We start from the raw sequence: 25995 nt of genomic DNA, 5'->3' as shown, positions 1-25995 counted from the left end.
TGCTGGAAGAGGTGTTAGTGAGGCCAGCAGGGGGAGCTCACCCTGTGGTCTGTGTGGGTCCTAAATCCCCAGTATAGTGATGGGGACACTATACTGTAACAAGCACTGTCCTTCGAATGAGATGTTAAACCAAGGTCTTGACTCTCTGTGGTCATTAAAAATCCCAGGATGTCCTTCAGAAAAAGAGTTGGGGTGTAACCCCGGCATCCTGGACAAATTTGCCCATTTCCTCTGTCCATCATGGCCTCCAAATCATCCACATGTATATAGTGATTGGCTTCATCACTCTGTCTCCTCTCCACCAATCAACTGGTGTGTGGTTGGCAGACTCTGCTCGGCGGTGCCCACAGTGGCGAGGGCTCTATGACAGCACATTCCTCCTTCCTCCCGGGTTTCAGCACCAGTGTAACGAGGTTAGTTAATAAGGGAAGAAGGAGGCGGGAACCGGCGAACGTTCAAACACACTTGAATTTATCAAACTAAACAAACAACAAAACGAAAGTAAAGTGGCAGTCCCTCAAGGATGTCTGCCGCACACACATAAACAAAACATAACGTAAATGTCAAGCCCCGTCCTCTCTCGTCCCCTGTCGTCGCCCCCCCTTTTATGCTCCCGAAGCTCCTCCGTGAAAAATATGAGACCCTTGTGGAGCGCAGGTGACACTTATTAACACTCACGCCACGACCTCGCCCCGTTCTTACCGCTCTCAGCCTCATCCCGCTTGCCACACAGAACGTGGAGCATTCACAGAACATGCTGGAGATACATGCGAGTAATACAGGTAAGTACCGAAAATTCCTTTTCTACTTCATAACAAAACTTAGTTCCTTCAACAGGACAAAATCACTGGTCTTCGTTTGAGATCAACTTGCAGATTGTAACAAAACCGAAGATTCAGGTAAGCAGCTCAATATATAACAAACTCACTGATAAACAAAGTTGCTTAACTTCCTTGGTGATAATGACTGGAAAATACACAGGATAAACAAAGCTTTCAGCTCAGAACAAACATAGAGAAAAACAGGTATGTCCTTCTTAAGTGAATATAATCCAAAGGTGAGTCCAGTCCCCTTTTTCAACAACTAAAGCATATCAACATAAAGATCAGACAAAGACTAGCTGTGTTCGAAATTGCCCCCTAGACCCTCATTCACTTTTCCCTACATGACTCCACTAATATAGTCCACTTGAAGACCTGAATGAAAACGAGTGAGTGAATTCGGACAATGAGTGCGCTGGACGGGCTGCCGCTTTTGCATAGTTTGTGCTTGCTGTTTAATAATCACTTGAAACTTAGCAAACTGGCAGCTCATGTAATGAAAACTTTTATCTTGAACTATGTAATAGAAACTATAATGTATAAACATTAATTAAACAATTTAACAATCAATTAAAAAGGAACTTATACCTGTATGATATTACGCTGTAGCCACATTGAGGTTTGGAAAATTGATTAATGGATGATTCGGCTGTGGGTGCCATCTTCCGACGAGAGGTGCGAATTCATTCGGTGCGACGGTCACAGTGCATTATGGGTATTCTCTAGTTGTTAAGTGTACATCAGTTGTACACTTGTTATTGCGGTGCATTATGGGATCGAATGAGTGCACTCAATGACATCCACTATGGTTTCGGACACCACTACAAATGGCTGTCCCCTCAAATAGTGCCCTATTTGATGGTATAGGGGACGATTTCGGATTCCGCCTGAGAGTCCAGTTTTTGTGACACATTCGCTCTAAAAAATACATAAAACAAATTATTGAAGTATGTATGTTTTTGTAAGTATGTTTCACAGTAAACTGCTATTTCTGTAAAACATACTTACAAAATCATTGGTAAGCGTTTGAGATCAACTTGCAAATTGTGACAAAACCGAAGATTCATGTAAAGAGCTCAATATATAACAAAATCACTGATAAACAAAGTCGCTTATCTTCTTGTATATACAGTATATATGAGATTTAATTCCCCTATTTTTAAAGTTAATCTGTAATCACTAAAAGTTCATCTTTAAAAACACAAATATAATAACACTTAAATGCAATCTTTAAGACCTTTACGATCTTTAATGTCAAAATTAATATCCATTTTTCATTGTTATATATTTAATGTATTTAGACAAAATAGTATATAATTTATTATTGGTTGTTTATCAATAATCGACAATAAAATGGAAGCAATGATTGATTTGGCGGTATCATCCAGAAATGTAATATCAGTGTATCCCAAAATATATTATGTAATGGCTTATGTAAACAGCTATATATTTTTGTGACTTGTTTATCAGTGATGGCATAACTATAGGCAACCCCTTTATAATCAAATCTGTTGGGAAACAATAGTACAAACACACACAGTTGTTTTTTTCCAACCAGACTTTCAGACACACAACTTCAGTTCAATCAGGATATTCCCACGAGGAAGAAAGAGCTAAATTGGTATAAATAACTATGAGTCAGCCTTCTCGACCCTGTCCTGTCCTCACTGAGGCTTCTTTGGGAGATGTCTTTGTGCTCTTTCTAAAGACCTGAGACGACCAACATGATGTCACTGGGAAGGACTTGTTGGTTGTGTGCTCTGTTAATTGGTCTCTGGTGGCATTCGGTACTTGGAACACATTCAACTAGCATAAAAAAGCACCTTGACTTTATAATTAATAATCTAAATCTTAAAAGTCATAAAAATACTTAATATAATCAACTTCTTAATTTATCTACCTGGATTTTAAGTTTAATTAGAAAAGATACAAATCTCAACAAAATAAAAAAAGATTTATGTGAAGTCAAATTATTTTCAAAGGAGGATTTGAGGCATTTAAAATTAGGCTGCATTTGATAGACCTTTCTGGAAAGAGAAAATTTCCCCTTTTGAAGCCCCATGGATGAACTCTTGTGTCAATGTTTTCATTCTCTTTCATTTCTTTGCACTTCAATGGATTCTTCTTTGGATTGGAGCCCATTATAAACACACTGACATAAAGAAACTGAGGTCAGACTTCAAAAAGGTTTCAATTTTTGTACATAAAAAAAGCATTGTGTATTTTTTTTTACTGTTGAACTACACAATCTCTGTTGAATATGCAAAAACATCTAAGCCATTAGTAAGTAGATTTCAAAGGTGTAAATACTGTAAATCTCTGGCTCTAAAGGCTGGGACACACCAAGTCAACGGTCGGCCGCCGGGCCATTATTGACTTTCAGTTGGCTTGGTTTTTTCTGTGTGTTCTGCACCGTTGGCTCTAGTCGGACGGCATCTGGGTTTTTGGGCCGAGTCAGCATGTAGAATCAGTGTCTGGCCGTCAGTGAGAGTTCTTTGACATCGGATTGGTGCGTCCTGGGCTTAAAACACCACTCTTGTTTGTTTGAACATCCCGATCAGCCTAACACCGAAACACTGAATCCAACAACCAATGGTGTGAGTTTGGGGCTGAGATAACTGTTTGTTCAACCAATGACAGATGCAAGCACTTCAACCTTTATGATAGGCTAATATTGACATATAATACTTTTATTTTTACAGCTCCTATTAGATAACATTATAGGGAATTATTATCAACAGTCTAAACTTCTGTCCACATATTATAAATGTATACCATGCAAACTACAGTTAGAATACAACATTGAAAAATGTTTCGTTTCCTGCCAGAATATTAACCATTAAGTTTACAGACATTTCCTTTAACTCTAAAACACAACACAATGCAAAGCATCACTCAAAATACGGGTAAAACGCCTGTGAAAAATCTATATGGAAAATTCCTTCATATTAAAGCTGCAGTCCGTAAGTTTAGTCTCTTTGTCGCCATCTCTGTTTGAAACCTGCAATTGTAGTTATTTGTGGAATTCTCGTCTTTATGTGGGTTGTGCATCTGCACGGCTCCTCAGAGCGGATGAATCTAATGTTTTGAGGAGTATGTGCGGCTGTCATTCATTCACCGCACCGGTGTGGATACTGTACTTTGAAATCACAGACTACAGCCGCGTTTCCACCGCAGGAACTAGGAACTTTGGGGTGGTACTCGGTGTGTTTCGACCGCAGGAACCGGGGTCTAAATGAAGTTCCGGGTAAATATTTCCCCCTCCAAATGGCCCTGCTTGTAAGATAGTACTTTTTCAAAGTCCAGGAACTTTCGGGGGTGGGACTTGGGCGCTGAACATGCTGATTGGTTGAGCTCACGCAGCATTTTGTTTCAACCGGCATTTTTTAAAATATTTTGCGAGGTTCGTTCTGCGTTTAGTGAATATCAGTCTTGCTCTTTCTGTCCGATGGCGCGCGTTGTCTCAGCAATCGCACGGTCAATGTCCGTAATAGCTGATAATAACCTACGTTGACTTATTTTAAATCTAGCTTTACGAGCTTTCAGAATACGCTTTAGTATCAGTGCTCGTCTCTTTTCCGCCGTTTTGTTAATTACCTCTTTAGTAAACAATACATAACCAGCAAAAGCAGCGCTGCTTGCATCTCCTCCATACTTGTTATTGTTGCAGACAGTGTCGCGCAAAAATGACTACTGTCCGTCGCTGACTGGGAGGAGCAGCCGCACACAGTCCCACGTCTCTGGACTAATTTGCCTAATCTTCATGGTACTTTAGACCGCAGTGGAAATGCAGACAGTAGCAGGTCTGGGGGAGAAAAAGTTCCTGTAAAAAAGTTCCTGGTACAAATTGTTCAGAGTAATTTCGGTGGAAACTTTTGAATTTTTTTTTTAGGTATAATAATCGATTTAAAATGCTAAGAATCGAATGAATCGCGATTCGATAGCGATTCAGTGCTTTAAAATAAACATCAGATAACACTACATGCGTGAATTAATGGAGACGCTGCGCCGTCATCCGCGCCCTCACAGCTCTCCTCACAGACACTCCTCACTCTCCTCACTTTACCACCTTTCACTGGATTGCGCTCGCACTCCGTCCGTAGCTCTCATTGACACATGTTTGAGCAGCCCACGTTTGAGCTCTCCCCAGGACGTCCACTGCTATCACATGAGCAGATGACAGCTCTCTATCGAGACAGGGATAGTTCTGAGTCAAACCGCTCAAGCCATTGTCAACTGCCAAGTCACCATGGTCACTGTTGAAATAACTGCTTTCATTGCGTGGAAACGTCACCGTTATTTTATATAAAATAAAATACTGTTTTGGGGTCATACAATACCTGAGCAGTTGAAGTAAAAACTTGCTTATTCAAGGATGCACATTTATTGCATGACCGGAGCAAACACAGGCTAATGTAGCCTAAGTGTCTAAAATGCATACGCACAGTTCTGATGAATGATAAATGAAATTTAACTTAATGTCGTTTAACTGAATGTAAGGAAACTGCTGAAATAACTACAACTACTACAACTTTATCTATCAATCAGATGCGCATTAAAGTTGCATCCGATACTATGGCAACAGTAGAAACCGGCGCGTTTTTTTTTCAGAATCATCATAAGGAAAATGTTCCTTATAAAGAGAACAAATAGGGCTTTTCTGTGAAGAAAATTTAGTTTAGGATTAGTTTGAAAAGTGCATGATATTCTAGTCTCTCCATGGATGCATTGCATGTTTAATGTACCTGGAACACTTTAATAAGGTTGTGTAGCCATTAATACTATCATACACAATAGTTAGCATGAACTAACAATACTTTTAAAGCCTTTTTAAATTTTGGCTTATGTCAGTTTCTACAAATGCCTTTTTTTAGGCTATTAAAATAAAGTGTGTAATAATAGTAAAGTAATAACATGAACTAACATTAACAATGGACAAAAGTTTTTTTTTTTTGTGCCCACTCTCTGACCCCTGAAGGCCGCTGTGTAATTCACACCCTGACTAAGACACATTGGGAGAAGCATTTTAATAATCCTATGAATGCATATAAAAAAAAGCAGAATTGAATCGAATTGAAATCAAATTTTAATGTGAATCGAATCGTTTTGAATTCGCAAAAATAGTTCTTGAATCGAATCGAAAAACCTATGAATCGTGAATCGAATCGATTCGCTGCCTACCTAAATATTCACAGCCCTATTACAAGCTTACCATTGTGAATCGGGCTAAGGTAAGAAGATAGTTTTGAACACTGGCTGGTTATAGCCTAGAAATCAGGCCAATGACAGCGTGTATAGAGTCGGTGGGCGGGCTTAACATAATAACGGCAGAGTTGTGACGGTTCCGTGTGAAATCCCTGCTAACAAAGAACGGCATTCTTAAAAAAGGAAGATGTGTTCTGAGTTTAAGTTTAATCTATCAACTAGCTCCGCTGGTGGGAAAACGCATGGGACTCAGCCACAACCCGCTTGTGATTGTTGTCACCACTGATAGCGCTCTGGTTGGTTGTAGCGCTATCCTATTGCGTGCAGAAGGAATTTGAAAGACAACCGTTTATCCCGCCTCTTGAGCCCTGCCAATGGTGTGTTCCCAGACCCAACATCGTGATGTGGGTCTGGCTTGTCAGGCTGGTTATGTACTTGCTCAAAAATTGATTTTGGATTATTTTTAACCAAAACAAGTTATGGACTCCAGCTTTAACACAGTACATCAAGCCCTTTTCTTAATGTTAAATCTAACAGTCAGCCATGTAACTCGCTAATCCAGTCCAATAAATAATTGCTTTGATTCTTTTCTTTTAGGGTTTAAAAGAACATCAGGTCTACAGGGAACATAATATGAAAAGAAATGGGGAGCAAAATGTTCTGATGGCGAGGTGTGATCATTACAATGGCAGTGGTTATTTTTGTAATCTGATGGTTCAGTTATTTAGGGCCCATCTGACAAATGAGATCATTATCTCTGGTAGGGATGAATTACCTGTTGAATTACTTAACAAGTTAATGAGCAATTTTCTAAGTGCGTGGGCATGATGCATCTCAACCCACAGATATGAGGACAAATAGACATTATTACATGAAGAAAGGCTTGTGTTCAGAAAGGACGAACTGGTTCACTGGGTATTTTCTTTTATAAAATGACATTCAAAGCATGTTTTAGTGTAATTGGACCTGATTTGAGCTTAGTTTTATTCATTTCAATTACGGGGTCACTTGCTATACTGTTCAATAGTCATTAAAGTTGGGAAAGATGACTAAAATCTATCCATCACTGATGGTATGAGTAATTTCATATCACGGTAATAGTATATGTCATGATTTTGCTGGAATTTCAAAAGAAAAGAAAGCAGTGAGCTTCACAGTCCTGCCAACTAGCCACCAAAATGTATCTACCGCGGCATAAAAAACACTAGCAGTAAATCTACCAGCTTACACATGGTATAAGCCATCATACATACTGCTTCTTTTTCATCATCTTTCTTTGATGTGAATTGATATACGAGCTTTAAGCTTGTCCTCCCTGTGGCATGAAACCCAGAAGAGTCTTGACTTTAGGTCCTGTGGTCTTTCTGTAGTCAAAGTATCAATTTTAATGTTACTTTTGGCTCAGACTCGATGTTAAATGATGACTTCCACATATTCTTATGAATGAGTAGCGCTTTTCCCGTCTCCCCTGCTGAAATATAAATGCAACTGTAGTTACTTAAATGGATGAGTGGAAAAAGCCAATGAGCCGTGCTGTTGGTAAAAACCTGAGGGAATCTATTTTAAGACCCTAAACACATAACAAGGCACAAAAAGACAAGTGAATTTGCATCATTTTGCTTTTGATTTCTGTGCAGTCCAGAGAATATGCATATCTCGAAACCCCATCGATTTCGCTTTTAGAAGGCCTTTATTAACCCCCCGGAGCTGTGTGGATTACTTTTATAATGGACGGATGCACTTTTTTGGGCTTCAAATTTTGGGCTGCCATTCATTGCCATTATAAAGCTTGGAAGCACCAAGACATTTTTTAATATAACTAATAGATTTAATATATTTAATAGATTGTATTCGTCTGAAAGAAGAATGCCATATACACTTAAAATGGCTTGAGGGTGAGTAAATCATGGGCTAATTTTCACTTTTGGGGACGAACTATCCCTTTAAGGTCTGTTCACACCAAGAACGATAACTATAACTATAACTATAACTATATTAGCATCCACACCAATGCACGATAACATTCTGTTTATTATAAGCGCACACTGCAGTTTTGGTGTCTGCTGTGTGAAATACTCGAGCGATTTAAAGTTGGTAGATTCTGATCGACTGCCAATGTTTTTAATGTTCATCAGCTGAAAAAAATCACTCTGAAAGTGATTCCGAAGATATCGTTCCTCTGTGTTGTTTTCATTAAAGTTGTGGTGTGGACTCTGCTGTTCTCATCAAATTAAAACTTTATAGTTATGGTTATCGTCCTTGGTGTGAACAGGCCTTTACAGTATATCTGTATTTTGGACTTAAAAGGTGCTGCAACCTTTACAGAAGTTCCATCTATTTATTGTTGTTCGTTTTGCAACCCGAATATCAACTGAGCAATTACACTGACAGTCCTTCTGAGAATTCTGCCGTCTCTCAGGATTAAGTGCATTTTTCTTTCCTCCAACCAGTCAACAATTAATTTTCCTTGCTCAGTTTATGCAAACCTCTGAACTGAATATCATTTGAGTGTCATTCTTCCTCCTAAAAAAAAGTAAAACATACTTCCCCTTTTTTACTTGATTTGGATGGTAAAATAGAATGAGGCCACGTCCCTCACATGACGAGAACTGAATCAATTTGGGCTGGACCAGACCTCCCCACCTCCCACTGTTAATCTGGGTTTGACAGCTTGTGACCGCTGTGTGATGCCACTGAGCCTAACAGTCAAACAGTAGTGGCCTTTTACAGTTTTGATCCATTTTAATTGCCAAGACCTTAGCTCTGTCAGTTAGCATTTGATACAAGTCCACCAAAATCTCCTAGGGGTACAAATGGTAATTCCTTAAGAACAGGGCGAATGTGCTAGTTGAATTAATTTCAGTGTTTCATTAAAATCCTTGAAATTAATTTTACCCTGGTGGAGCACAGCCTTTCGCACTCGGCATGCACAAAACCCCCCATAACGCTTGCGAGCCAATATATTGGTAACGCTTTATTTTGAGGGTCCCTTTTGAACATTCTGTTGACTGTAAGTAACTTTGCAACATGTCAACTAATTCTAACCCTGACCGTACCAATTTACTAACACTCCAATGAGAGTTATGCTGCCGGAATTATCGTAAATATGAGTTTTCAAGGTAAAAATTGCACATGAACACCCTCTGAGGCCGCTGGGAAGTTCGGAAATAATTTTGATACTAAAATTCTAGAGATGGGCCATGGGCGTGCCATAAACTTTAAACATGCTGGCGGGGAGAACTACGGCTGTGACAGGATTTATTTGTTTTCCTCCCAAAACAGCTAGATTGTCTTGTCATTAATGTAGTGCAAATTTACATCAGTAACCATTTAAAGCGTATTGTATGTTTAATAGCAAAAATAGCCTGCATTTGACCGAAATTACAGAATCAGCAGAAAGTGGATAGCATGGTAAATGTTCATATGGTTGTCAGTGCATGTGACACTACATATAATGTTGGTTTTAATAAGATTTTCCCAATAAATAGACAAGAATAAACCTGGTTTCCTCCATGTTCATTCCGACAACAAAGCACTTGAATGCAACAAGTTCGTAATCACGACTTCTGAAGTGGGAATAGTGAAATTTCCGATGGCACGTGAAGGCAGCGTTAGTAGACATATAGGTGCAACTTATAGACAACTGAATGTTTTAAAGGCACCATCAAAATAAAGTGAAACCAATATTTTTTCTCATATGCGCCATGCTTGTTCACACTGAGGCACCTGTGATGCAACAAAGATGGATTTTGACTAAGGTTGTTGTGCTAAACAATAAATTAAAACATTTTGCACTTATATGAAGAATTACAAAGTAAAATAACATTTTCCCCTTCTTTGGTCATATGTCATCTAAAGAACCATGTGACTCAGGACTTGCTACTCCCTTAAAGGAACACGGCAACTTTTTGGGACTTTGGCTTATTAACTGTATTCCCCAGAGTTAGATAAGTCCATACATACCATTCTCATCTCCGTGCGTGCCATAACTCTGTCTGACACACCCACCTCTAGCCTAGCTTAGCACAAAGACTGGAGGTCAAGTCAAGTCAAGTCAACTTTATTTATATAGCGCTTTTAACAATGTAGATTGTTTCAAAGCAGCTTTACAGTGTTAAACAGGAAAATAATGCAGCATAATTTTATTCAGCTGTATAGCCATTCTGGAAAAATTTCAAGTATCATACATTGACAGTGTGGGCTTTAGATCAATAATTTGATCAGTAATTTAGTTTAAATGGTTAATTTAGTTTATTATTTCGATGTATTTCGATGTTTAGTTGAAAAATTTAGTGTCCCCAACTGAGCACGCCAAGCCAGAGGCAACAGTGGCAAGGAAACCAAAACCCCATTAGGTGACCTAATGGAGAAAAATAAACCTTGGGAGAAACCAGGCTCAGTCGGGGTGCCAGTTCTCCTCTGGCCAATTAACAAACAGCGTATTATTATTATTATTATTCTGGCAGTTTTACAGCTCGGAGGTCATAATAGATCAGAATATTCGAGGGACCGGGGGCAACATGCTGGAGACGGGTTTATTGAGGATGATGTTGATTAAATAATTATTAAAGTGCAATATTCGAATGATCGGAGGCAACACGCTGGAGACGGGTTTATTGAGATGCCGTGTCGATGAGGCAGTTTCAGGGGGAGTCTAATCACGGTCTCCCAGACACTTCGGGGTCCTGTGTTGGTCTTCTCTGGGCGCAGGTCCACCATCTGATCTGGATACGGCCCGGATCCAGCTGACTGCAGTAAACCTCGGGATAAAACAGAGAGACTAACATTAGCGTAGATGCCATTCTTCTGATGATGTAACGAGTACATCAGGTGTTATGGGAAGTGTTCCCGGTTCCGGCTGACCTAGTTAATGCAGCCTAACAATCATTTCATTGAAAAAGTGTTTTATGTGTATGCCACAGTAAAGAGATGTGTTTTTAGTCTAGATTTAAACTGACAGAGTGTGTCTGCTTCCCGAACAATGTTAGGAAGACTGTTCCAGAGTTTAGGTGCTAAATAGGAAAACGATCGACCGCCTGCAGTTGATTTGGATATTCTCGGTATGATCAACTGGCCAGAATTTTGAGACCGCAGTAGACGTGATGGAGTATAATATGTTAAGAGCTCGCTCAAGTATTGGGGAGCTAAACCATTTAGTGCTTTGTAAGTAATAAGCAAGATTTTAAAATTTATGCGATGTTTAATAGGCAGCCAGTGCAGTGTTGACAGAACTGGGCTAATATGGTCATACTTCCTGGTTCTAGTAAGAACTCGAGCTGCTGCGTTTTGGACCAGCTGGAGTTTATTTATTAAGCGAGCAGGGCAACCACCCAGTAGAGCATTACAATAATCTAACCTTGAGGTCATGAACGCATGAACTAACTGTTCAGCATTTTGCATTGAGAGCATATGGCTCATATGAGAGCATATGGGAGGTATATGGCTCCAGCTAGCCTATTGCTCAATAAGTGACAAATAACGCCAACATTTATCTATTTACATGTTGTGATGTGTATAGTTACATCGTGTACAAATAACAAGGTTACATGAGACACAGCCATCTTATAAACGTATACATACTGGGGACTATATTCTCAGAAGGCGCAGCACTGCTCTACTTCTGGGGAGTGATTTGCTCGCAGCACCTGAGAAGCAGCGTTGTTACTTCCGTCAACAAAACCGGCGTGACTAGGTAGCTGTTTTTGCACAATGAACCCACAGACAAAAATTAAAACTGCGCATCCCCCCTCCAATTCATTAGCAAGGTAAATGCTACAGTACAGAGAATTACCTCTAGCACCCCTCATTTGTTACTGTGACAAAGCACGTTCGTGACAACACAGTACTAAACTGCAATACAGTAGTGACCACCCTATTCATGTAACAGTGTCACAAACGTTACATTAGATCTAGCTAATAGTACTGTTACAGTAGGCTATATAGTCATCTAAAAACGCAGCCGCGGGCGATCTGCGTTTGTCCCGTCTGCACTATCGAAGGGATGGCTGTATCCTTCAGCACACATTTCATGATCCGTGTGGCAAATTGCTTGTGTCAGACAGAGTTATGGCACGCACCGAGATGAGAATGGTATGTATGGACTTATCTAACTCTGGGGAATACAGTTAATAAGCCCCAAAAAGTTGGCGTGTTCCTTTAAAACACATTAGGCAGTGGTAGGCCTATTGAAATTCTGGTCCATACTGATAAGCCATTAATTATTTTTGCATATTAGATAACATTAAAATGTTATACTGTTTTATGCATTTAAAAAATAAAAATATAAATTCACTTTTAAGAGTGAATTCAGGTCCCTATAGTGAAAAAAAAACCTATATGAAAATGTATTTAAAATATATTTATTTAATACTAAGTATACTACAAAATCCATTAACATATTTACTGATATCGCTTCACTGTAAAAAAAAATAAATAAAAAAAAGTCAGGTCTCCAATTGAAAATTTTCTAGTGACTGATGATCACATCTAATTTTTTTAGTTGGCCAAATTGAATTTCTGTGAATTAAATTGCATCAATTCACAGAAATTAAATTTGGCCAACTGAACAATTTAGATGTGATCAGTCACCATAACCTTTTCAATTGGAGACCTGAATTTTTTTTACAGTGTTGGGACTTACTGATATAAATATTTTAATTAAACATTATTTGTTGTACTTTATTGCACAATGCACATTTCTTAATATTAATCTTAAAACTTAAAGTGTTAATATCACTATAAGGTACCAATTAGTGCCAATTTAGTATACCAAAGGTGCAATTGCAGGATATTTACATTATGTACATAAATATGTAAATATATACTTATTTTGAATACATTTTAGCAGAATTATTTATAGGGGTGTCATTATACTAGTAGCCTAAAGTATGTGAAAGACTTTCACATATCATTAATATCATCATGAAATTACTTGTGATTTTAAACATCAACTTTATTTACAGATTAACAACACTAAATTATGTAAAATGTAAAAACACACTAGCTCCTTATTAAACATTGGCTGTTATATTATATATATAATATTAATGTCGGTAATCATGCATTACTATTACTCATGTTTATACTTACATTTGCATTCTTTGCGAGTCTGCGAAGATGCTATAAACCGTTCGTTCTGCCATTGAACAAGCAATGCGCTCATTTAATCTCTATAAGAAGTAATATTAGTAGCAATAATAAGTCATCTGAATAGTGCCTCAAGGTTAGCAAAAATCGTGGGTTAGCACAAAGCAGCACACAGTTGGCACACAGCCAAAAGGAAGTGACTTTTGTTGTGGTCGTACAGATGTATCCTCAAAAGATATTATCCACATATACCAGTTAATAAGATCATACTCTTATATTAATCTGTGCTCGCTGTGCTGTTATTAGTAGAACTGTTTGTATACAGAGTTAAATAATACCTCATCAAGTTCACCTCTACATGACCTTACTGACACTTAGATTTGCAGTTAGAGGGTTATGCTAGTTGGGTAACTTCCACTCAGTCTTCTTAGTAAAAAGGAAGTGTAATTTGTTAATCTGCTCAGAGAACATTTGCACTTCTCTTTACCAATGTTCAGTGGACTTAATATTAGAATGGACCGTTTCCCCAATACCTACAGTATCATGAGAAATATGAGTGCCATTGCTTAATGCAACTGGTTGATTGGTGTCCCACTTTGATATTCTGCACAGCAAGGATATGGAAAGAAGGGGGAATCTGACATCTGAATTACTCACCGTCCAGAAAAACATTTGCTTTTCTGTTCTCCAGAGGATGTGGGTTTTATTCAACCTTCCCAGAAACTGTAGAGCAGTTCACCAGAGACCAATCGTGTAATATTCAATATTCTCTGACAGATCATAGATTCAAGTTAAGGTCAGGTTGTGATTTAACAAAAGCTTTATTTCAGATCCGTCTCATAGGCTGTCCTTGTTTGGCCGGGTTATTTTAAGAATGACTTTGGTGGCTTTGATATTTGAATAGATGTGCTTATATAAGACTGCCAATAAGTATAGCAAACAAAAAGGTCTCTGATCAACTGTCTCCTGGTGCAATATCAAAGCCATCCGGAAAACAATGCACACAAGGGCTGCCAAATTAGATGCGGTGTAATGTTGTTTTGACTGAACTAAAGAGAATCCTTGGGAAATTTTTAGACTTGTTAGACGCGCATAGCATTCAGTTTTTATGCCATTAATGGATTGAAATATAAATATATAACAACCACTGTACATATTTCAATACAGCCACCAATGGCATGAAAACTGCAATAAATATTATTTTGTTTATCTCTCTCTCTCTCTATATATATATATATATATATATATATAATTAATCAAATATTTTATAAATATTAGGGCTGGGTATTGACACATTTCACAATTCAATTAGATTACGATTCGCAAGCTTTCGATTTGATTTTCGATTTGTGTATATAAATATCTAAAATAATTGATATTCAATTCAATATCGATTATTTTAGATATATACCAGGTACAATACATGGCAAATTTTCTCAAGGAAAACAAATCTCTGAACTAATGTTGTAAACTATGGGAGTCAGTTGATACTACATTAGCCTAATAATATTGAAGGTAAAAATGAACTGATTTCTAAACAAACACTTAAATTACACAAATTTTTTAAAATAATAATAAAGTTATAATATTTACTTTACAATTACATAATCATATTTCTACTCCTATTCGTTTTTTGAAAAATAAACATGGTTTTTATTAATCTTATTAAATGGTGGCTGTCATAAAAACTTGCCAGATTTATTCATACATGCATGCATTAAATATTGAAAAACATTAAAAATGATAATGAATAGCCTATGTAATGTGGTGCATATATTTCATAAAACGCTCCTCTCTAGAGTTAATTTTTCTAGCTGACTAACGAGTTTATGGACACTGGATGTTTTTTCTTAGGTAAATGTGACGTTCTCGAGTATTTAAACAGTATTTATGTTTTTGAATTTCGTAAAAATAGACGTAATTTGAAATCTGAGACTTTGTTTCATATCAATAGTAATAAAGCACAAAGATTATTGCGATTTATTGGATGGGAGGCGCGCTACAATGTTTATTTCATTCATTAACTGAAAACTGGATGATTAATGGATTCTTGTGATTTAATTATCGATATTGTTTTGTTAAAGTGAGAATCGATTAAAATCGATATTTTGTACCCAGCCCTAATAAATATTATACTTTCCACATTATTTTAGCCACTCTGCTGTCTAGGTGTCAGCATTTTCCATTGAAAAACCTTCAATAATTTGTATGCGATCAGTTGACAAAATGCTTTAAGACAAATGGAATACAGCAAACAAATATAACCACATTTATTTCTGAAAGTATAAAATATTACACTATAAAGGCCACTTTGCAAGGGTAAATTAACAACTTTTCCAAATATGTACACAGTTAATACCTTTCCCTCTTAGATATTGTCCAGCTCTGTGGCAAACCGAAAAGTCATTTTCTCACATGACCACAGGAAGTAGTTGGCAAGAGTGTCAAATAATTTACTTGATAGCAGAAAATGAATGGCAGGAGTTTTGAAGGTTCCTGATTTTCTTTTTGTACATCCTTCAGAGGCGTCAGGTATTCTGGATGGTTCACGCTCTCCCTTCAAAACCAGTGAAGAGGCACAGTTTGACATCGAATTGACAGGCACTATATGCCCTTGAACTGGGAGGCTTAAAAACGAACAAACAAAAAAAAGCGAAAAATTTTGCAGTTCACATTCTTTACAATGGCACCAGTCGAGCCTCCGGAGCTTTCTCTTGTGAAGTGTTAGTTCAGCGTGACAGGCGAGTTTTCGCTCACTGGATTTATGCTCTTTATGAAGTTTCCTCGCTCTGAGTCTACTCACGTGTATGTACGATCTTACTGTATCCATACACTACCGGAGATGTGGTGTCAGAATGAGGTAGAACCGTTGTACCAAAAACATAGCTAGAAGTTTAAACCTATGAAGTAACAGTCACATCAAATCAACTCTGCAGAGTGGATTTAAAGAGAAAACTAAAGCAATAAATTCACATTCAACCACACCTACAATGGAGATCACTAACACGCTGGAATATCTGAAGTGTTCCCAGAATAAATTCCTCCCTCTTTTCCCTTCCCTTTCTGAAAAAAAAAAGGCTGTTTTGTCTAGAGATTCGCTTTTTCACAGATACCAATATGCTGCCTCATCGGATGTGGTCGCCACAGGAGAATTTTCCTCTTTCTTTGTTTCAAGAGGAAACCATCTCAAAAGGTAAAGTATGAAAGTGAGCCAAGATCACAAAATCTTACTCAACCCCCCTCCCCCCTCACACACACACACTGCTACAACGTACTCTGCAGTCCAACAGAAAGGGAATAGACGCAGACGTACACATCACACACGCACAAAGATCACACTCCGACACTTTTCAGTTTGTAACCGAACGCGTCGCTGTTTTGCCGGGCTACGCTGAACTCCCTCTGCTGCATTCTGTGCCTCTTCCCAAGGCTAGAACGGAGGCAGGGATTGTGCTGGAGTCGGGTGACTCCAGACCAGCTGGGGGCAGTCACGCTCTAGCTAGGCTCTGATCTCCCAGAGCCCTTTCGCAGGACTAGGACCATCCACCAGCTGCCATGCCACCCAAGCCCGCTGGGCCTTTCTGGGAGATGATGCTCTCTGTGGATTTAAGAAGTCTCTCAAGGCATGGCGCATTAATCTTGGCCGGAGGTGGTCGACTGGGAGCAGACTCTGTTTTACACAGGCGGTCCGTGCTGGAGGACACGGAGTTGTCCTGCGTCGCGTCCCTGTCCCGGTGAGCCGTTAGAAAGTTCCGAACCGTCCCCTGAGCTTGATCAGCCGTTGGGGAGCAGATGGGTGATGTGTGGAGCCATTTTAGGTTGGTTGCGGAGTAGGGCCCGGGGGGTGTGAGGTCGCTGACTCTCATTGCCTTGTTACCCATGGAAAGGGCACTTGTGGTGGCAGGGTTTGCAATGCCAGTGAGCAGGGGAGATGCTGGGGACAACTGCAAAGTATTGAAAGAGGGAGAATTACTTAAGATTTCAACGCAAACATGTCTGAGGATCTCTTAAGAAAATAGTTTTAACTATAGTAAAGTTTTTTGAAATATCCTCTCTGTATATGTTAGTTTCACATTGTTTTGAAAAAGCTTTTATCCCATTTAACGACTAAAATGTCATGGAGTGTAACCACCAAGAACTAATCATTTCAATTTTAAGGTGAGAAGTTTCATAAATATGGTTTTCTGGAGTCACGCCACATGGCATTTTACAATTATTCACGAATGAATAATCCTGTTAGTATAAATTGCATTTGTGTATTTTTGCATAAATGACCAGATCTATGGGGGAAAAAAACAGCATCAGGTCATTGACCCAGAAACTACTACAATAGGGTAGTAGTAGGGGTACACAAAAACAAAAGCATGAGAATATCCTTTTACTTTGCAGACTTTCATCTGTCCAGCGAAAGCGTTCAAAAATGACCTGTTCTTTTCCGTCATTGTTCTTAGTGAACATGAGATGTGTATTTTATACCTCTGTGCTGTAAAAATAGATTTTAATCCCTTCTTGTCTGTCCTGTTCTTCTTTGGACCAGTGATTACAGTATAATAGGTATTTCAGTCTCTCCTTTTCAATCAGCCTGTCGTCTTAACTTACACATGTTCGTGACAGCTCTCAGAAAGCCTTACCTTGGGTTTCTTAGATGGGGTCGCCTCCTCCATCAGCGCTGCAGTGTTGGCTTGGTCGCTTCGTTGAGGTTTTATGTGAGGGAACCAGTTCTTCAACATTTCCTCCATTTTCAGAATGATGTTGACATACCTCTCCCTGCATGGCACAGGAAGGACAATATTTAAGTCTGGTAACCCACAGATGCACTAAAAAACAGAGCCTTCATGTGACTGACATGACTAAAAATGAAAGTCTACAATTCTGTAACCTTGTTTGGTAAAAGAACACTTAACCGCAAGTGTCGCTGCATCATGCGTACATGTGCACAACGTGTTTCTCCGAATGAGAACAGATCCTGTGTTGAGTCACACATGTTTGTACACACACGTGGCATGGAGTGCAACCGTTTCGCTCGCCTCTAAATATAGACATAAGCCTGCAGCAGGGCACTGACGTCCACGTCACGGGGAAAAGAAATAGTCGTGCTTAGGAGCAGTGATGCAGACACACGCACATGGTGCCCATTGACTCGCACCAGCCCCCGACAGATGGTTAATGGGGATTAGCGCAAGTCACATGACCAAAGTATCTGCTATGGCCCCATTCTCGGTATTTCAAATTTAAACAGCTACTGCCGTAAAAGTTACTTTTATATTCCCCTTTTCGTTGGGGGACTTGGCAGCTGGCATGATAGAATGGGTGAATGATAAGTGTTGGGGAGGCAGCCACGCCCCCACTTGTGTCAGCTTGGATATGGCTTGGCTCGGTGCCTCGTTCAGATGGCCAGAATTAGTACCCCACCCAAAACCCCATCATCCATGTTTTTAGAGGCAGAATACCCATTTCAGGCGTGTTTTCTGCCAGGCCTGTGTTTGTGCCGCACAGGTTGCGACACTGCTGGACGCGGCCCAAAGTACACCAACGATCTAGATGTTCTAGACTCTGCACTCGCACGTGAATATTGAACTTCGTGAAGTAGCACAATGCAATGCAATAAGAGCGGATCTGGGCTGCGTGCCAGGTGCTGTTAAGAGGAAAAGTAAATGACGCACCTAAGCCAAGCCTGACCCATTATGAGGTCATTGGATGCAACAGAAGCACTGACTCCCCCCCAAAAGACGACATCACAGAATTTACACCGTCTAGCCAGAGGAGGACTAATCAATCGGATGACTGGCTACTCCCTCAAGGAGCTGGGACATTTTTAACGACCTGCGTTGAGTTCTATTCTTGTCCAGCCATTTTTAGATTTGTGGTGGCAGGTCCGCACTGGCCCAGCGGGCCACCCCCCTCCCCTCCCCTCTCTGGACAAGCATCATGCTGCAAAGCCATGTGTTTTCACATTTCCTTGTCTCATTCACTTATACCCTCAGAGCCAAGACATCCACAAGACTTCCAGACAGAGCAGAGGGCGTAGAAGTCATTCGCAAGCGACGTGGGATATACAGCTAATGTGCGCAAACACACACGCACCGAAACTAGATTTCCTCACAACGTTGCAAGTAGTGGATTGAGGTGGATTAAGTAAATGGACACAACATCTATCAGATCGACTAAAGCCCTCCCACCCTCAACCGGCCCGTGAGTGAAGTGAAAGAAGCAGTAGGGAACTTACCCCATGCAGGGATTCTGCAGGACCCCCATTATCCTCTGGATGCGGTCCATGGCCACACTCTCTTGGAAAGTGCTGAGGCCTGTAAAAGGAGAAGATACAGTTCAAACCTTTTCTTTTATGAGCAGTGCCAGCTTATTGTCTCTGACAGGCTGCGCTACGTCTGCGAGGCAGATGGGTTCTTGTGAAGCACGTGGGAGGACAGACTTGCTGTCTCTGTGGCCAGGAAGTCCAGTGTCACCCAGAGACCTCGCATTGACAGCAGTCCCAGACTCATGAGCAGGTCCGCAACCTGTTTTCTAGTACATATGGTGCTCTAGCCAATAAAACGTTTCTTTAAGTACCCAATAACGCTAATAACATCTGTTGGTGTTTTACAATAAGGTCAAGCTTGAGCAAGTTTTCTGTGCTCCAACCAGCCGCGACGCAACATGACTCCAGCAACAAGTCATTTTCCTGTCCGCACTGAAAGCGGAAATGCTTTGCGACGTAACGGTCAGTCAAGCAGAATATTGCGTGGGCGTTTCTCTGTTTGCATTCGTAAAATGAAGAACAGCTATACCACACTTCTCCAGATGGCAACAATTTAACAGTTCCTTAAGATGTGTCTCACCTTCCACAGTTAGCATCTTCTTTTTCAATGTTTAATAGCTATACATGAGACTTTTTTAAATCCCACTTTGTCGCACTTGTAAGTAACCATTGTCACATGAGTCAGATATTTACAATATTTCATCCCATTACGCAAGGACGCAAAAGGAAAACGCTAACCCAAACCCTTATCTGTATTGAGTCTTCAGCATTTCAATCTTGGCCCTGGGGTATTTTTGGAGCCGTGCGGTTTGCACTGCTTTAGACATGCGTCTTTCAACCATTCACGTTTTATTATGACTAAGCGAGGCAGCATGTGCCACCAGGAAATGACTGTGGTTGATTTGGGTGCCTCATTTCATGTATTTTCATGAGACATCTCAGTCACAAATCTCATGACACTCCTACCATCGCCTGCTGCCTCTAGTTTGGCTGTTCTCCTTGTATATCGATTTTGCAAAGCAAGTTTTTGAATCAAGGCAGATGCTTCTAAGACTAATAAGAACGAATAAAGCATTACTCACGTTCTCGGTATCTGCCTGAGCGGAGGCCATTAAGGATTGAGGACAGTGGGTGAATGTAACACTGGAGCTCCAAGCACTGCAAAACAAAGAGCATCATTCAGCATTTCATTCATCGGTTATTATTTATCGTTTAGCATTTCTCTAACCATTTCTAGACGTAATCACCATAAACAAACAACATCAAGTTAGGACATTCCTTTGTATGGCTCATAATGTCCTAAGAACAACTGATACAAACAGTGACTCATCTACTCTCTCACACATTTATGCAAATGTAATGGAACGAGTTATTACTGCATTTCTACAAGGTAGAGGAAAACAGAGTTTGTTTTTTTTTCACTCGGTAGCCTCGTGTGACTCATTCACTTTTCACCTAGAAAGAACACATGGAGGAGGGGTCTTCCTGGAAGTGGTTCTGCTTAGAGTATTTTTTTTATTTATTCTGCTCGGGTGGAGATAGATCATGTGGGAGATACGGGTGCTTTTCAGAACACCACGTCCCTTCCCCGGCAAAAGTGGCACGTCTCACCTTGCATGCGAACAGCCTGTCTTTCTCCATTTGTTCAGGTGTGAGCTGCCTCTCCCTTTGCTCCGGCACCATGGAGCTCCGTGTTCTCTTCAGCGCCTGCCTCTTTTTGCCTATAGGGCTCTCGGGGCACCGGCTGCAATTGGTCCGATCCCCTTGTCCCAGGTGAGGATGGCTGCCGTCCTCGCTGTAGTCAGAACTATTGCAGCTAGAAGGAGAACTTCCCAGAGAGCTCATGTTCTCTTTGTCCATTACCTCCCCTTTATCTCCATTCCTCTTTGAGAGCGACTGGCAAGTATGGACCCCCTGGACGACCCCCGAGGCGGGGGATTTTGGCAAGGTGGTTTGTCCCTGCACTTTGGTACAGTCTGATTCTAACTCGCTATCGTTGTCCTCATCGTCACTGGCCAGCCAGTCAATGGAATAGTCCGAATCGGAAGCTGACATCTTAGGAAGCAGGGTCTAACCAGCATGGACCATCACTGACCTGCGGGGGAAACAGGGAGGACTTTAATTTCCAATTTCAATAAGCGTTAAATCATTACACAGTACAACATGAGTTGGCATGAAAATGTCTAGTAGAGAAGGAATGACGTGTTCTCGCTTTTATATTCCTGCCAAAGCAATACAATGAAAGCAAAAATTCCACCTTTTGCAGACCTATTTGCGAGATTAATAGTCTCTAGCAGATCCCAGTGGACCAAAATGACAGCTTAACCATACATCTTCAATAAAATCCTGTGGGATACTGAATTCATGCCAGCTCAAACCAGCATGTTTTCCAGACACACCACCTGAGTCTCACACACAGACTAAAGATAAACAGTGGACATAAAAAAAAGACTTACTGCTGTGCTGTTTCACAAACAGTACCGAGAACTCATGAAACTGACATTTACGGTTAATTCGTATGTTTTTTATGACAACACTGATTCTGTTTAAAAGTACCAAAACAGACACACACACACACACGTTTTTTGTAAAAAAAAAAACTAGCCTTGTTCATGCATAATATTGTAGCAACAGGAGAGTCTTTATTTATTCAAAACTAAGATGTTTGAAATAAGATTTCTTTTTAGAACAAATTTGCACCCTAAGTAGCGCATGCATTTGTTTGTTCTGATTGCACCTAATTGAAAAACACTTGAAAATGAAGCAATACAGAACTAACAGGCTGTGTTGAAGCAGGTGATACAAAAAAACAAAAACACACACACATTCAAAGCCCTACTTGTTTATTCAATGAGGCCAGAGCGCTGCAGCCATGGTGACCACCATTTGACACAGAACAAAGACCCTAGAAATATGCCGTTCTTTCTGCAGCGTTTTATTGATGAACTGCTCCGATTCATACATTACCAAATTAAACATTTGTGGCCTTGCTTTTAAAGGAGGGTGAGTCTAGGAACACACAGCTGGGACCAGATCTGCGGCCTTGAGCATTACCAGTAATTTTTCTGCTTGTATTATCAATTCCATCAGTTCTCTGTAACTCATAATAGACATGCCTTAAGGAATACACATAAAATTAGTGTTTACAACATTATGTTTAATGAGCCAAGCCATGAATATTTGCTAAAAGCGTATGTTGCACAGAAGCAACTGCTTTGTGCTTTCTCTAAGGGTGCCGACCGAACACTCATCTTTTTATAGTCGAGCCGAGGGCTTTTTATGAATTAACAGGACATGTATGTAATGGAAAAATGTGTTATGCCTAAAAGAATAAAAACCTTTAAAAAGAAAAAAAAGGAAACTGCCCAGTGCCCGCACACTGCATTGTTAGGTGGCCTATGCATTGTGGTCACATTATGTCGAAAAAATAAGTCATTTTTAAAGGGATAGTTCACTCAAAATGTTTTATTCTGTCGTAATTTACTCACCCATATGGTGTTCCAAACCTGTAGGAGTTTCTTTCGCCTGTTGAACACAAAAGCAGATTGACTTTCACAGTATTTTTTCCTACTATGGAAATACAGTCAACTGTCTGGTTACCAACATTCTTCAAAATATTTGCTTTTGTGTTCAACAGAAACTCGTACAAATTTGTGACAACTTGAGGGTGAGTAAATGATGACAATTTTCATTTTTGGGTGAACTATCCCTTTAAGGGATCAGGTAAATATAGCCCCTCAAGCACTGCATTTTCACTTTTTACAGTATATTCCCTTTCAGTTATTACAAAAGTAGTGTTTCTCCAAAAATATATTTTAAAATGCACAGTTTAACATAAATTAATAATAACTTCTTATAAAACAGAAGTACTTTTGTCGCTGTCATTGTGCACGCACGAGGATTTTCAGAACACATGCCTAAACACATTCCCATCTCTTGGGCATTTAATCCGTCCATCATCAGCTGGTCGGTATCATTGCAAACAAATGGACTGCTGAGCCAGAGTTCTGTCCTGCCAATAAAGCCACATTATGTAATGGCTCTACCTCAAGCACGCGACTAATTGGCTTTATAACAGTCACAAAGCTCAGCCTTTCCAAATGGAAGTAATTGCTGACCAGCTTTTTCCTGTCAATACTGGTTTCGCCAAAAGTTGAATCAAACAAAACGCCGCGTTCAGCACGACCGCCGTTAGCGAACAAACTCCTCATTCAAACCGAGAAACTGCCCACATCGGATACTTTACAAGTTTTGTCGACAGCTGGGGACGGGGATGAAAAGGCCCTTTATTAGTTTGTGGTAACATGTAATTTGACAAAACAAAGAAAGGTTTATTTCCACAGTGTTTACGTTTGGTTACCAGTGTAAAGACAAAGCAGGCACGTGACAATTATTTAATAGCGGCATTTAGCAAATATAGGAAGTCGTGTACCCGTAACCGAGACGCATTTCTCGTACGCCTGACAGTCTCGGTTGCTATGGGCAACACGTATATTAATATTAAAACGACTATGAAATAAAACAAAACCCTTACAGAATTAATGTACCTGTCTGATAACTGAGGGTGGGGCCCTGATGATGACTAACACCTTAATACACCCTTCCAAGAAAAGACCACCGCAATTTTCTGGCCTTTTCAAAGATATCACAGAATGTTTCTATTTTTTTATATATATATATGGCCTATATATAGCTATACATATATTAAAACTAACAAGCTCGCATAAAACGGATACGAAGCCACAAACTATTACAAAAGACACGATTGACTAAATCATGCTCCCATATAACGTTAGGCTAATATAATGTATATACATTAAGTATGCATATGTTTGTCTCCCTTTAACGTTAATAGGCGGATGCCTCTGTTCACGCAGCGGCATCTTCTAACATCTCTTACATACACATACATAAAGCCCTATATCTCACTGTTATTCCTATATGAGTATGCAATTTTTACACCTCAAAATCATATTATCGCTGTTATTTAAAACGCGAGTCCTACCTCAAGCCGGATGGGACGAATGGTCGCACTGTCCTTTGTTTCAACAGTATATCCAAAGACAACTGGAGCGCCCGATGGAGCCTGTGTTGAGAAGCGGACGTGGTTCCAGTGATGTAGACCTGCAGTTGTGTGGCCCCGTGTTACTTCTCCCAAGGCAACGTGTCTGAGAGGGCGGGCGCTAAAACGCCGAGCGCTCCGATTTGACAGTCCAGACCCGAATCTGACCAATAGAGTTTGCGTTGAGAGCGAGCTCCGGCTGATAGGGGAGACAAGCTTACATATTAAAATGATATGCAAATTAACAAAACACGTGGACACGCGGATCGGTTTCATTCCAACAGGCGGACAGAATGTCAACTGCGAGCGGTTTTTTTTGTGTTGCTCACAGTTACTAACTTTTTTTATCCCTCATTAGCTCGGATGCGATGACGCCAGATATGCACCTCCCTCTCATGTGTTTGGGTTAGGCTGCTTTTGAAAGTCACCATGAAATAATTTTTTTTAAGGAATATTGCAGTATGTATTAGGCCTATAAATGATCGGACGCATATCCGTGTACATCATTATTTCTTTAATTCAGTGCCCCCTCTAATCTTTAATCAAATTAACTTCCCCTCCCTCTTGCAGCTACATCTCTTCTCTGATGACGTGTTTACCGGCGTGAGGGCGGGGCAACCTGTCACTCACATGAGCTCAACCAATAGCAAACCACAACCATCTAATCAATTCCTGATTGACAAAATAAGGCCCCACTTTACATTTTTTCTTGCTTTACTTAGATCACTGTATGGAAGAAAAGACTATCACAAATTCTGTTTCATACCAACTTAAAACGTAAATTTTTTCAGAGTATGAAACAGCAATTATGGTGGAGTTTGGGGAGGAGGGAGCATATATAAGTGCATATTTTTCTACAAATAGACGCTATCATAAATCACATTCACACAGTGGATAACTACAACAACAGTAGCCTATCTGTTTCAAGAGGTGTGTCATTATGTATCACTTTATTGTATTTTGTATATCACGAGTACATCATAAAAACTTTTGTTTTTTTGTTTAAAAATCTTTGGGATGATTGACGTTTAGCACTAAAAGGTTTGCGCTAAAACTGACGGCAAATTTAAATTTGCATAACGTTCAGTAATAACTGTTTTGCATAAAGCTTTTCGACCTTAAATTGGTTAATCTCAGGAAACCTGTCAAGAAAATGTCTAGTTTATATTTTAGGCATTATGTGTGTGTGTGTGTGTGTGTGTGTGTGTGTGTGTGTGTGTGTGTGTGTGTGTGTGTGTCAATATATCATGACACGTATCAGTAATGAGTATTTGAGGGTGAAAGTAAACAGTAACTGTCACAAAGAAATAAAAATTCTGTCATAATTTTCTCACCCTCAAGTTGTTCCAAACCTGAATGCTTTCCTTCTTTTCTTCTGCACAAAAAAGAAGATATTTTGAAGAATGTCGGTAACCAAACAGTTTATGGACCCCATTGACTTCCAAAGTACCCCCCCCCCCCATACTATAGAAGTCAATGGGGTCCATAAACAGTTTGGTTGCCGACATTCTTCAAAATATCTTCTTTTGTGTTCAAAAAAGAAATTCATACAGGTTTGGAACAAC

General features: G+C 39.8%; 1 protein-coding gene across 1 annotated transcript; it reads right to left on the bottom strand.

Moving 5' to 3' along the window:
- Positions 1 to 15322: 15322 nt before the first annotated feature.
- Positions 15323 to 24779, bottom strand: ciartb (circadian associated repressor of transcription b). Its single transcript, XM_079810385.1, has 6 exons — positions 24374 to 24779; positions 20980 to 21463; positions 20451 to 20526; positions 19339 to 19417; positions 17744 to 17879; positions 15323 to 17056 (listed from the first exon to the last, which is right to left on the bottom strand). The coding sequence occupies exons 2-6, from the start codon at positions 21421 to 21423 to the stop codon at positions 16646 to 16648; spliced, it is 1146 nt and encodes a 381-aa protein (XP_079666511.1). The 5' UTR covers positions 21424 to 21463; positions 24374 to 24779; the 3' UTR covers positions 15323 to 16645.
- Positions 24780 to 25995: the final 1216 nt, after the last annotated feature.

The sequence above is a fragment of the Gobio gobio genome, assembly GCF_949357685.1.
Source record: "Gobio gobio genome assembly, chromosome: 25".
NCBI lineage: Eukaryota > Metazoa > Chordata > Actinopteri > Cypriniformes > Gobionidae > Gobio > Gobio gobio.
This window is presented reverse-complemented; position numbering and strand designations above follow the sequence as displayed.

What these genes read in the sequence shown, in the direction of transcription:
- ciartb (XM_079810385.1), bottom strand. Translation starts at nt 21,423, where the DNA reads ATGTCAGCTTCCGATTCGGACTATTCCATTGACTGGCTGGCCAGTGAC. An exon ending in ACAGGCTGTTCGCATGCAAG is followed by an intron (nt 20,527 to 20,979) that starts GTGAGACGTGCC and finishes TTTGTTTTGCAG; the next exon opens with TGCTTGGAGCTCCAGTGTTA. An exon ending in CCCCATCTAAGAAACCCAAG is followed by an intron (nt 17,057 to 17,743) that starts GTAAGGCTTTCT and finishes AATACTTTGCAG; the next exon opens with TTGTCCCCAGCATCTCCCCT.